This window comes from Passer montanus, unplaced genomic scaffold (assembly GCF_014805655.1).
Source record: "Passer montanus isolate IOZ18808 unplaced genomic scaffold, ASM1480565v1 scaffold65, whole genome shotgun sequence".
In the NCBI taxonomy this organism is placed as follows: Eukaryota; Metazoa; Chordata; class Aves; order Passeriformes; family Passeridae; genus Passer; species Passer montanus.
Genome location: NW_024371593.1, coordinates 2,211,287 through 2,225,065, shown reverse-complemented (window position 1 = coordinate 2,225,065; position 13,779 = coordinate 2,211,287). Strand labels below are relative to the sequence as shown.

At 37.5% G+C, this 13,779-nt stretch overlaps 1 protein-coding gene across 4 annotated transcripts in view; it reads left to right on the top strand.

Moving 5' to 3' along the window:
• The window catches only part of MUC2 (mucin 2, oligomeric mucus/gel-forming), a 49,601-nt gene extending 39,090 nt beyond the window's left edge, over positions 1-10,511 (top strand). For all 4 annotated transcript variants that reach the window (XM_039728435.1, XM_039728433.1, XM_039728434.1 and 1 more), the window contains 16 exons: positions 334-581; positions 1,415-1,598; positions 1,721-1,925; positions 2,558-2,736; positions 3,367-3,436; positions 3,759-3,859; positions 4,019-4,050; positions 4,224-4,398; positions 5,019-5,123; positions 5,686-5,726; positions 6,327-6,449; positions 6,896-6,994; positions 7,664-7,792; positions 8,478-8,517; positions 8,793-8,922; positions 10,015-10,511. In XM_039728435.1, coding sequence (XP_039584369.1) covers positions 334-581; positions 1,415-1,598; positions 1,721-1,925; positions 2,558-2,736; positions 3,367-3,436; positions 3,759-3,859; positions 4,019-4,050; positions 4,224-4,398; positions 5,019-5,123; positions 5,686-5,726; positions 6,327-6,449; positions 6,896-6,994; positions 7,664-7,792; positions 8,478-8,517; positions 8,793-8,922; positions 10,015-10,207 — 2,054 coding nt within the window. In that variant the 3' untranslated portion in view covers positions 10,208-10,511. The remainder of the gene's footprint in view (positions 1-333; positions 582-1,414; positions 1,599-1,720; positions 1,926-2,557; positions 2,737-3,366; positions 3,437-3,758; positions 3,860-4,018; positions 4,051-4,223; positions 4,399-5,018; positions 5,124-5,685; positions 5,727-6,326; positions 6,450-6,895; positions 6,995-7,663; positions 7,793-8,477; positions 8,518-8,792; positions 8,923-10,014) is intronic.
• Positions 10,512-13,779: the final 3,268 nt, after the last annotated feature.

The following is a 13,779-nucleotide window of genomic DNA, read 5'->3' as shown; positions in this document are numbered from 1 at the left end:
ATTTAAATGTCCAGATGCAGACATTTATAGGCTAGAAGCATATATATATATATCTTGTTACTTGTTCAGACTATTGGTAAAGATAAATCTATGGTACAGTTAATCCTATTCTCAGTTGTCTGTCATTAATGTCAGATGAACTGTGCATGGAAAGTGCCTGTTTTTTATTGATGACTTCTAGCTAATGAGCTCATGCATTGACATATACACTTCATTAAAAGTAAAATGCCCAAAGTTCACTGAGGTGTCTCCCACATCTATAGATATTGCTTGTAGTATGATAGGATTTTGTATGTTGCCATAAGAGCCTAACTTAACTGTATGTTTTTTTAGGCTACTGCACTGGCTGGGGAGATCCACATTACATGACTTTTGATGGACTGTACTACAGCTATCAAGGGAATTGTACATATGTCCTTGTGGAAGAGATCAATAAGAAAGTTGACAACTTTGGTGTCTACATTGATAACTACCACTGTGATGTACGGGATGTAGTGTCCTGTCCTCGAACGCTCGTTGTGAGACATGAGACTCAGGAAGTGAGGCTAAGAACAGCACAGCCAAATACTCTACAAGTAGAGGTACTGAAGAATGTTACCATTGATTTCTTGATTCAGATGTTAATACTACATTAACAGGATAATTATATTTACAAGGTTTATCTGTGCTTTAGATTCAGTAACAGTTTAGTTTATAAAATTAGACTGCTTCAAAGGGCTTCAAAGGACTACTTCAAAGCATTTTTTTACTCTGAATGTGGGGGAGAAAAAATTCTACAACTTCTTGTCTTTTTAATTTCAAATCTTTGCAGATCTCTCCTAAATACACAAATGTGGACAAATTGCTAAGAGTTTAGGATATAAAATAAGTTCATTTATAATTAACAATAATGTAAAAAAGGAAAACAACATGGAATAGGAGAACATAATGTAAGGTAGACATAACAATAAAGTGCTGGCCTGAAGCATTTTTAAAAGTACCATTAGTAGCTTTGACTTGTGTCACCTTTTTAATTTTTCAGAATAGGGCACTTATATTATTTAATTTTTCTATAAGTGCATTCCCTTTATGCCAAGAAACCTAAAACTTGATATCATATGAATTCAGGAGAAATTTATATTCCACTTTCATGAGGAGTCCTTGATGCCATAGTCACTCTAATAGGTCTGTTGAGTGTTATGATTTATCTGGTTTAAATTTGAATAACCTCATTTGTCAGAGGTTAATGGGCTTTTTGTGGCTCAGAGAAGAAAAGTTTGACTTTTCAATAACAAAGGAAACACAGGAACATTTGTTACAAATTAAAAGGATATTATTTACCTTTACATTCTCTCTGCAAAACAAAGGAACAGTTGAATGTTTTGAGAAGTCAAACTAAATTTATGCCTCTTTTCTGTTTTCCTTTATTTATTAGGTGACAGTAAACAACCAGCTTGTGGCTTTGCCTTATAAGAAGTTTGGTGTGAGCATCTACGAGTCAGGCATAAATCGTGTTGTGGAAATTCCTGAGCTGAAAATGAATGTGACCTACAATGGCTTGTCCTTTTCTATCAGAATGCCCTACAGCCTGTTTGGCAACAATACCCAGGGACAGTGTGGTAAGGCTTACTCTTCCAATTTTTACACTCTCAGAAAACCACAGTGACAGCCCTGCTGCAAAGATGAATGGTATTTCCTAACAAATCTGTGAGTGAATTATTTCTCCCTGTACCACCCTTAGGTACTTGCAATAACAACACAGCAGATGACTGCATGCTGCCAAATGGAAACATTGCAGAAAACTGTGAAACCATGGCAGATCATTGGCAAGTTGTTGATCCTTCCAAACCACAGTGCTCTCCAGGCCTAGTTCCTACAAGTTCACCTAGCACAACACCAACACAGCCTTGCAAAGAATCTTCCATCTGCGAGCTTCTTTTGGGAAGGTAACAATCTTCTTGGTTTTAGAAGCCTTTGGTCTTTCATTTAAATGGAAATTTTAGGATTAATTTATCAGTGGAAAGTGTTTCTAACTATTTCTCCATTTCTTGTATCTTTATGATTTGCTACTACTCCTTTCTCTTTCTTGGTTATTTTTTGCTGACAGTTTCTTTCAACCCTCTGGCTGCCACATTAACCATTGCTAATGTTCCCACGTTCTTCTACACTCTCTGCCCTCCCCTGTCCCATGTTCTTGCCTTTTCCCACATTTACTTAGCAGAAAACAGAGTCCAAGTGAAAACAGAGATCTTAATTTTTAGAACACTATGTCAGAACTGAAAAAGAAAAAAAATCAAAATCGCTTTAAAGAGATAGCATATGGTTACACCCAATAATATACAACTCCTGGACTCAAAATGTTGGTGTCAAAGTGTTTTGTAGGTGAGGGAAGAATATTTTAAGGTATGTTGGAAGGTTGCTATCTGGATAAGTGCTCTTAGCACAAATCTCATCAATAGTCCACATCCACATCTCCTTAATCTCCCGTGCCCACTGTTGCCACATCATAACATGTTAAGCATGTTGAAAAAGATATGAATCATCAGTAACAAATAATGATAAAAATTTCTGTTTCTAGTGTGTTCAAGCCATGCCATGCATTTGTCCAGCCTGAGAAGTACTATGCAGCCTGTGTTTTTGATAGCTGTGTACTACCCAACCTAGACCTGGAATGCTCAAGTCTGCAGATCTATGCTGCAACGTGTGCTGATCAAGGCGCATGCATTGACTGGAGAAAACACACCAATGGAGTATGCTGTAAGTATCTGGCCATAATAATTCATCTTGAATTATTAAGGAAGATTATGTGGAACTGTTTCAGCAGTAATGTCATACTGCTTTCACAGTAATGAAGACACCAATAAATCACAGCAGCTGCTCTCTCTAAGTAATTTTGCTGGTAACATTTTTAACAACGGAAATGATAAATCAGCGTGCAAAAATATACATGTATTGACTGTGCCAGAAACATCTGTATCAGTACATACTTTTTTTATATGCTACTGCATAAGTTATAAGCTTTGCAGGCATCAGCAGATCACTCTCTGTTTGGTGACATGTATATTAGTTTTCATCTGTAGTAAGAACACAAAGAGAAGGATGACACTACCCTTTGAGAACTTTTGCAAAAGAGACTAAAATTATGAAAAAAATTGTAGTCAAGGTGTAGACTCTTGGCTTTATCAACTTAGTGTAAAGTACAATATTATATGGCTAAATTACACAAGAGACATAAGTCTATCTGGGATTTTTCCTCTTTGCTTCTCAAGATTGTCATAGGTGCATAGGAAAATGAGTAAACAGTGTTTAAGTTTTTGGCATAAGGTCATGGGGCTTTTATACGATATTGTTACTGAGCTGTTCCTCCTTTTTGTTCTTCCATTCCAGCTCATGAATGTCCTTCAGGTAAAGAATACAGAGCATGTGGTCCTATTAAAGAGATGACCTGCAAATCAAGGTAAAAAAATCCTTCACAGTTAGTTATAGCTTGTACAATTATTCAGTCGTACCTAATGCACAGGTGAATGAGCAAAATCAACCTCCTCTCATGTCTTAAACTGACGTCTAATTTATTGGCACTATTCTATTGACCCTAAATCTGGGTGCCTGAACTGTTTCTGTTTCTGTTGTTTGGCTGTATCAAACACAGACACTGCAAACCCCAATCACAAATATGCAGATCATTTGCCACTGTATTTTCTGTGAAAGGTTATTTGGCATAATCCTCCTGTATGTAGCTATGACATTAATGGTCTTCTTCTGAACATTTTTTCTCACAGAGGACAGAATGAGACATCAACTAAACAAGTGGAAGGCTGTTTCTGTCCTAATGGAACCATGCTGTATGACTCTGGTGTGGACGTCTGCGTGAAAACCTGCGGTGAGTTTTACTTCTTCACTTGGATGCATGTTTGTTTCCTCTTTGTTTCCTTCCATGTATACAACAAAGATTTGACTGTATGCAGTGCTCATACAATGTATAATAGAGTTGCCTCCTGTTATATGACTGGTAATGGAAATTTATTTTGGTATTTTCCAGGCTGTGTTGGAGTGGATATGATACCAAGAGAGGTATGTTGCTGTTGCTTTTGGATTTCAAATAGAAGTTTGGGTGGGGAGAGGAGAGTGGTTTCCACTGGTACAATCTTATTTTGTCATCTCTGTACTTTGTACTCCTAGTTTTACTTCTGTTCCTTTTAACTGGTTACTATGCAATCACTCATTTTATTGTTTTTCAATGGCAGTTTGGAGAAAAGTTCACAGTGGACTGTCAGGACTGTATTTGCCTGGAAGGTGAACATGGCATTGTATGTGAGCCTCATGTATGTGATCAAAAGAAGGTCACTTGTGATGGAGAAGGCTTCTATGAGGTCACTGAAGTCAATCCTAAAGACTCCTGCTGCCCTCTTTTCACTTGCAGTGAGTTTATACTCTTGTTTCTAGTCTTTCTATACCTCTTGGAAATAGAAGGAAAAGGGACTGAACTACCTTAGTACCAGAGATCTACAGCAGGGAGTCACAAAATAGCATCTTCTCTCATGCTTTTTAAAATCAACTTGCCCAGTGCTAGGGAAAATACATTTTAATATTGCAATGTTTCAGTACAACTGAATTTACAGTTATGGGACTCAACATAACTAAAGCTATAGTTATTGTGTTCAGGGCCACATTTTATTTAAGCCAAATGCAGAGAGATTATGGAATTCTCTGTGGATTTTCATTTTCCAGTAACTGCCTAAAATCATGGAGAGAGTAGGAGTTGTTCCCTACTTCTTTGCATAGAATGGTGATACTTTATTAACACAGCATAATTGCATAGTAGAAAAAAATTCATAAACTAATACAGTATCCCATATCCAGTGCCTGGATTTATGAGGAAAAATGTGTTCCCTATCTACAATTTGGGTTTTTTTGAAGAGGATCTGGACTGTTTCCTAGCAATGGAAAGTTCATCCTAAGTGCTTTGATAGGTGCTTATTTCTAGTAGCTGTGATTTAGTGTATTTTCTGGCTTATTCTTTTTATTTTTTTTTCCCTCAGAATGCAATACAAGCTTGTGCACAGCTAAAGCCCCCAAGTGTTCACTGGGATTTGAAGTTCATTCTTATATTCCCAGTGGTCAGTGCTGTCCTGTATACCAATGTGGTAAGTCCCTTGGAAATATATTACAATGATTAGCCTTATAGTTTTATTTATTCCATAATTTAGCATTACACTTAATAAGACTGTATGCAGTAGTCTTTTGAAAGAGGTGTTAAACACAGCCAGACTCTACTAATTCACTTTTATTAAAATTGGTTATTAGTGCTGTAATTATGAAACTAGGAAATCAGATACAGCTCTGGTGACTCAAGTTCAATTTCCTGCTTATAAATACACGTAAGGACAGCTACAGAATTAACTGGGTTGATGGTCTCAGCTTAATCTAGCAAATGTATAGTTCTTGCTAACTGAAACAAGTACTTGTATCTGTTAAGTGGATATTCTTGGATATGAACTGGACTGTGTATTTTGGGACGAATATTTTTCCCTTCTTGCACATGCAGTATTAGTTTTTATACTTTATACATCTCCTATCTTCAGAACTGGGGAATAACCATATGAATTGTGATTCATTGTGGAAGAAATGAGTTGGATAAGAGTGGGTTGAAGACATTTTTTTATTAATTTTTCCTATCTAAACTTCCGACTCTTTGCTTATTAACAGTTCCCAAGGGGGTTTGTGTACACGAGAATGCTGAGTTCTTGGTAAGTTCCTGTTTCAACAGTCTTTAAAAATGCTTAAAAGACCATTTAGTATAGTTTATCCAGTACAACAAGTATTTTAGAAATTTTCAGATTTCTACCAGAAGTTTATCAGTTTCACAAAGCCTAAATATTTTCTGAAAAGTTTCCTGTGTAGGAAAGAAATTGAAGAGCTGCATGTATGTCAGTATCATAGAGGAATTTGGGTTAAGTGGACTGGCATTTTAAAAAGTCAGTCCACATTTACTGTCAGCACATTATTGCAGTTTTAAGACTCTGTTTTCAAATATTAAAAGACATATAACTAAGTATTATTCTAACCAAATTTAGATTTCTAATTGTCTTGGGTCTAGTAATTGTACCTTTTCTTTTAATGTCAGAGTTTGTTATTGCTATAGAGGTCTTCAATAAAGACACGTTAAATTATATTCAGTATTTAAAATGTTGTCTTCTTAAATGGCTAGCCAAATAGCTATCCAGTTGTCTTTATGATTTTTTTTCCTTTTCCATTGCTTCATTTACAGATTTTTAAAAAATTAATAAATGCCTGTTTAAACATATCATAACTCGTTAATATGTGATTTCTTTCCTTAAAATGTGTAGCCCAACTCCTCAGTCTTTGTTGACAAGTGTCAGAATTGCATCTGCACAAATGATGTTAACGTCAGCACTCAGCTGAATATTATCTCCTGTGAACATGTCCCCTGCAACACATACTGTCAACCAGTAAGTGACAAACTTAAAGAAAACAAAGACCCCAAAATACCCATATTTGTGAACTTCAGTTTGGTCAATGAGTGGTTTTAAGCAAAGGACAGGGAGTTGAAACCCAGAGACCAACTCCAGCATGGATATCAACTGTTCTTTCAGCAATCTGCTGCCTGAGATTGTCTGTGTAACTGTCAGCATTCAGTTCACACTGGCAGAATTAGCTGGGAAATTTCTGTAGACCACATTGTGGAGTAATATTTAATTATTATGCATATTTATTCTAGTGCTTTAATTTATCCAATTTATAACCTGCTTCTATTACTTGTCTCCTGTTGGTTTGGAACACAAAAGGCACAAATCTTGAGTGCACTTCAAAGCCTAATCAATTAATGGATTCATATATTTTCATTTATTTCTCAAAAATTATAGTGCTGTTGTTTTTAATTACTTTTAATTTCTAGGGATATGAACTTAAACCAGTGAAAGGTGAATGCTGTGGAAAATGTGTGCAGACCAAGTGTATTATACATACAGCAGACAATTCTGAACTCATCTTGAGTGTAAGTATGCCCTTTGTCTTAGTTCTCCACCAAATCTGTAAAGTTCCCCGTTCCAGAAAGAAAACATCTCCTTGCCAGAGACAAGGCTTTAGTATAAGTTTGCACCTGAAAGATCAAAATCTCATTTAATGCAAAACCTAGCTACAAGTTTTTGACCTGAAGGTAGGTCTCATGAAATAAAATTATCTGTAAGGCCCTTCCTGGAATGAGAAATCCAATACCATTGGAAGAGATTTTTCTTCCAGTGTCTGGAAGCTTGGGCTTTTCTATGTTATTTGATTTCTGTGTGCTGAAAAACACTACTAAAGCCTGCATCTGAAACAATTCTATTTCCCTAGTAGGATGAAGGTTTAGAGTGTTTCTTAATTAATGTAAAACAGTGTAGCTTTTTGAAGGCAAAATCCATTGGCATGGATGATTTTGTTAAAGTACTCCGTGTACTTTAGAGACATTTTTCTTTCTTTCTCAAGGAAAATACTATATAAAACTGAAATTCTCTCCATGTATAGCATATTGCAATACATATTGCAATGATCTGTATCCCAAATGGCTGTTAACCTAAAAAAAAATTGACTGGGAAACAAGATGAAAGTTATTATCAGAGGGCAAGAAAATTTCTGTCTGTGCTCCCTTCAGTTTTCCTTATTACATTTTGCATTTCACTTGCAGCCTGGAGACTTTAAAAATGATCCTCACAACAACTGCACCATTTATAGCTGTGTAGATATCCACGACCAGCTTATTGCTTCCACATCTGAGATTACCTGTCCAGCATTCAATGAGGACAGCTGCAAACCTGTAAGTAAAAATGGAAAATTTACCCTCTACTCCTTACATAGATTACTTAATTTTATTTCAGCCATCTAACTAACAACAAAAATAAAATTTAGCTCTGATGGCCTTTCATCATAATTTCTCAGTCCTAAGGGCAGAAGTTCTAGATGCATCCATGCAGAGCCCTATAGAGTATATAAAATAAGATACCTGGGTGAGAATTCAAGGTTTATAATTGGTAGCTGTCTCTCAGTAGCCAAAATACTGGTCAGCACCAATATACTGAATCTTGGCTGACTGCTTTGTTTGGGGTTCTGTCTCAACAAGAACCAGGTTTCCTTGAATGTTAAAACACAAGCTGTTCAGTCAGTAAGTAGGCTGCAAGTAACACTGTGCGCAGTCCCCATTCAAATACAGAGGACTCTGAGAAACCACTTATTGGAATTTCTTCTGAGCAAAAAATTAATGATGGTAACTGCAGACTTCCTTCAAATAATTGTTTGTATTTTCACAATCCTTTGTAAGTTGATAAATTTCAGGTTGGGAAGAGGCTGTTATCTTTGCTTATTTAGATCAATGTTACAGTACAATAACCAGTTTTCACTGGTTATTTCTAGCCAACTGAAGAATTGCTCTCCCCAGTTTTTGGCCTTGATGGCTTTTTAATATAGAAAAATAATATAAAGTTTTTGTTTCTTTTTTATTTTAGGGAACTATTTCGTTCTTACCTAATGGTTGTTGCAAAACATGTAAGTATGCCAGTATATCTGAATCAACAATACAGAGAATGGTCTTCTTAAATCAACCCATTTTCCAGATAAATTTGTATTTAAATAGATACTTCTATATTTATAATTGTCATTCCAAGCCTTCACTCTCCCATCTCTCTGGAGAAGTTTAAGCAGAAGAATAAAGACCACTTGAGGCAATTCTCTGAGTGCACTAGTGAAGCCCAGGGAATGCTGAAGTGCGAGGGACTTCTGGAGCTATTTCACCGAAAGTATTTTCTGCTCTTTCCCTGTAGGTGCCCCTCTGGACAGCAACACACCATGCACTGTGCGCCACAGAAAAGACTTTATCGTCTACAATGGCTGCCGCTCCGTGGACAGAGTTGACATGACTGAATGTGAAGGAACATGTGGAACCTTCTCACTGTAAGTAAACTCACCAGACAATGAGATTTAAGTCCTGGTGGCATTGAGCTTGTTTATATAAAAGGAACAATAAATAGTAGGCTACACAATGGTAGAAGATCTGGAACTATCTGCTTCATGAATCATGGACATAAAATCATGGAATCTGTGACTAATGAGCTGATTTGTCATAATACAAATCAGAAAAGTGTATTAAATTGTCTTGGGATTCAGACAGCTCTGATAAGGCCTATTCATCCATTAAGAGCTGGCTTTGTGTCAGACCACCTAGGCTAGAAATTGTCACAAAAGAACATGGATTATTTCCTGTAATGAGAATGAGTCCAGAGAGCAGCCAGACCTGACAACTAGAAGTGGAAAAGCTGCTTCTCAATAGTTAACAGCTAAAATGAAATACACATACATCTTTCAAAGGAAGATTCAAATATGCACAATTTTCATACAGTGAAGAAGTGAAAAAAATTAATGCTTTAGGTGTGGTGTTAGTAGAGTAACATGACTGTACATTTTTCTCTGAAATGAGAGAATATACTAAAAATTGGATATAAGGAAGTGGTTAGTAGGACACCTGGTAGTGAGCTACCAAAACACTGGGAAAACAACTCTAACTCTCCAAAGAAACTGTCACTTATTGCCTACCACTGAGTTGGTCACAGTGCACCTTACATGGATGAAAACTGATCTTTAGTATCACCTGGAACTCTGAGAAGCCATGGCGTTTATTAGTATTTTGAAATTCCTGATCATCTTAGGGTCTTGCTGTGGTTGCTTCTACCAAATACAAGAAAAAGATGGATCTTTTTACACCTTATAGCCTGATATTGACAGATTCTTCAGGTTAGGAATGATGCTTAGGAAGCTGATTAACACAAGACTGCAAAAAATACTTTGAAGTGAGATGGGAATAGAAACCTGCTGCTTCCCCTTCGTGTTAACACTGCCCTGATTGAGTTAGGCATTTTATAATCACTGTTCTGTCAGATGAGCTTAGCACTTCCATTAGCCACAACTGTGGCTCTTCTCACAGGAGTTCTGTGCCTGATTTCACCCTCTCCTGGCACTGAGTAACGTTGCCATTTCGCATGTTCACAGATACTCTGCTGAGGCCAATTCTATGGACCACAGCTGCTCCTGCTGCAGAGAAACAAGCACCACTGAGAAGCAAGTGGTTCTGAAATGCCCTGGTGGGCATGCAGTGTCACACAAGTACATCTACGTGGAGAGCTGCAGCTGTCAAGATACTGAATGCAAGAGGCCCGAGTCCAAGGAATTGCAGAAGAATTAAGAAAATGACAAGGCAACCACTCTGAACCGGATCAAGAGAGCCATCAGCTTAACATCAAAATGAAGGCAAAACCGCCCCCTGGCATTATTAACTAAAAGGACTGTGAACCATTCTTAGCTTCCTTGACTACTTTTGCAGTTTACTTTTCCCAGTAACTGCATCCTGTTTGTTCTCTAATTAATTAACTATGTCCTATTTATTTGTGCACAAAATAAGAACACAAATTTGTATTCTTACAAGTGCACAACCTCTTGAGTACTTTCTTATTTTTCTCTGAATGATTAAAAGCACATCTCAAAAAGCACGGCTTTTGTACTTTTTCTTATACAGTCTTGATGAGTTTGAGTTTGAAGAGAGAAGAAAAGTTCTTTTTCAAGTTATAGGAAGTCATGTGGTTTCCTAAATATTTGGAGTATCTACTCCTGGCTCCTTAAAATCTGATCAGATTATGCTGTTCAGAAGACCCAATCTCTAAGGAGGGAAGAAAGATGATGTTGTCTGCCAGAACAAAGGCAAAGATGAATAATGATCATGAAATTATTCAGATGACTTGGAGAAACTTCTAGTTCAGCATCAGAACTTACTTTATCAGGGTTCTGTATGTTAGAACTGTCTCAGTTCTATGCAATTATGTATTTTCACTAAAAAAGTAGTCCCTCAGCTATATGAAGATCACTCACAGTGCTTTCAGGATGCATAGTTACTACCATAGTAACAGCTCTCCAAATTCCAACATTTGCAGAACAGATGCCCATCACTAAGCTAGAAATCCTAGGTTTCCTCTGCAGAAAATGGAAAGCAATAACCATTTTTGATATTAATTTGTCTCTCAACAAAGGACAAATCTAAAGGAGTGCCTGTTTATCTTATTGTAAGGGGAGCTGAAACAGATAACTGGAAGATATTAATATCTCTTGAATCATCTTAGAGTACAATGAGGATAAACCATACCTGTTGTAGTGAAAAAAAAGCTTTGGTTTATTTTATCTCCATTAATGAAATCTTTATTGGCAATAGCCAACCTCAATACTGGCATCTTTGCTACCTAAAGGATTGGTGGCACTATTTTTTGCTACTATCAAATGTAGTTCAGCTTAAAAGGCAGATAAGATTACTGAGTTTTTATAAGACTGATAAGGATGTGAAGAAAATGAAAGCCCATATTTTTTTCAGCATTACAAAACTCTGATTGGAAAGCAGACTTCTCTGGAGTTGGGGAGGTAACTGATCTAACAAGAAGGAAGTTTTGTCAGTTTACAGAGCAAGCTGCAGATTAAATGAAGCCCAGTTTCTGCTTTAGTACAGATTTCTAAGGATTTCTATCTCTCCGTTCGTTGTAAGATGTGACTGAGGATTTTTTCCCAGGGCACATACAAAGCCATTCTCCTCTGTAGATTCTTTGTTATCCAACAATTTCCACGCTAACACTAAAACTATACATTTCCTTGAGTTTTTTGCACAAATTGCTTTTCTCAAAATCTGCTGACATTTAGCTGTCTTTATTTTTGCAGTTAAATTTGACTGAAGTCAGCGAATAACTTCTGGAGACAGGTACAAGGTGTGATCAAATCTGCCTTGTTTCCTATGAAAAAGAGATAAAATATTACTAGTCAGTAGTGGTGTTTTGCTGCACACTGTATTTACATTGAAATATAAAATCTTCCTTGTTTCATTTATTTTTCATTTGGTCTGTAGTTTGCACAGGGTCTTTCTGTCCCTTCTAGTGATGGGCAAACTACTTCTTAATGAGGAATTCTAAAGATCCTGGATAAGTCAGTAAGGCTGCAGATTTCGGCTTCACCACTGCAGGGCAGTCTATGGCTGAGAATGTAAAGTCACTTCATACCAAAAAAAGGAAGCTGCCTCGAAAGGGAGTTTTTATTTCATCACACAGAGGGTTTTATTTCTGAGAAGAATGAATGCTCATCTCTCCCTACAGATATTTATATGCTCTTAGTAAGCACTGGAAAGACAATTATTCTGACAGGAATTTACACGCAAGGTGTTGTTTGTCACAGTGCTCTGATTATGGCAGCCCTCTCAGTTTTGGTGCTGGGTCAGTGCTGCCCATAAGCAGGCTCACAAGCACACGCTGTCAGAGAATTCTTACTTACAAGTTCTTGGCAGTTCCAGGTCACACTGCACATGTCAAACTTCCACCCCCTTCTGCACTCTTAGTCACCTTAGACCTTTGTGGTTCAGTTTGCACCTGCAGTGCAGATCCAGTGGAACTGGATGACAGAGTTGAACAGATTAAACTTTCTCCAGTGGAGAAATCCACTGATAGTACCTGGGACAGAAAGGAAGGAAAGAAACTTTCAACTGTGTATCCCTACAAAGAGTAGTAGTGACAGTGAGCAGCACTTTTGCTTCCTTCCACACCCCTCGTGGAAGTAAATTGAGATCTGTATTATCTGATCCCAGGAAACATTTTGTTTCTTAAGCAAGAGCTGTTTGCTCTGCAGGTCACAAGAAGAGATTCTTCTGGAAAACCCAGAAAGAAACCTGAGGAAATGTCTCTCATCACCCCCTCTGAAAGGGTGATATCACCACATTAGAGACTCAGGAGATTGTGGAGTCTTCTGATCCCATTGTGTTCCAGGCAGGACCTACGACAAAGGACCCTAGCAGCTTCATACAAAGCATTAGTGCTGGAAGGGAATGGGCTTGACTCTCTCTGTCCTCAAAGAATGACACCATTCTCCAGGAACTGCCTTGTCTTCTGGAGTCTAGCAAAAAGAAAGCAGTAGCAAGAGCCCATGTCTTGTCTCTTTGCCTGAGTTCTGTGTTCATCTCCTCCAGACTTTCTATCTAGCCTCCCACTTTCATTGGTGGTGAGGGGTTTCTCTTTGTTGTTTCTTTTTCTTCCTCTCCCAGTACTTAACAGTTTCAGTTTTGTCTTGGAAAATGGGGAAGCCTTCTTGGGAGGCAAGTAGGACTTCCAGTCACACAACCTTTGAAGGCACCAAAACCCAGTGTCCCAGCTCCTGCTGTCCAAGATCACATGGGTTTCATTCCCACTTGTAGTCTTCTCATCCGAGATGGTTGGAATCTCAATTTTGTTGTAACTACCTAGAGATGCACTGGAAACTCAATGTTGCTCATAGGACTCTTCAGCAACACAATGAGAATGTCCATCTGCAGTTAAAAAGGAGTTCACAGAAGATTTCCTCATAAAGAGAGCACAGTTGTTTTACGAAGCATTATTGGGTATGTGTTTTGAGAACACCAGAGACAGAAAGGAAAATACTTGTTAGCAATATGGAAGAATCACTGCTGCTATCTGAGGTGAGGCAGATGGGATTCAGAAAGAGAGGAAAAACCGCATGCAAACCAAGAAGAATTCTTCCCAAAATAATACAAGGTAGGGGCTTCTGATCTAACAACTACCTTGTCTGCTGATATAACTATGTTCTTTAATAGCATTATTTTGTTCTGTGGGAAGGGTAAGATAAAATTTTCAGTGTGTTTACCATTTAAGTGTACTTAAACTGCACTTCACTGAACTAAGCACATGCAACTCTGCACATAAGCCTCAGTGAGAGGACTTTAGCAAAGGCAAAGCCCTAAGT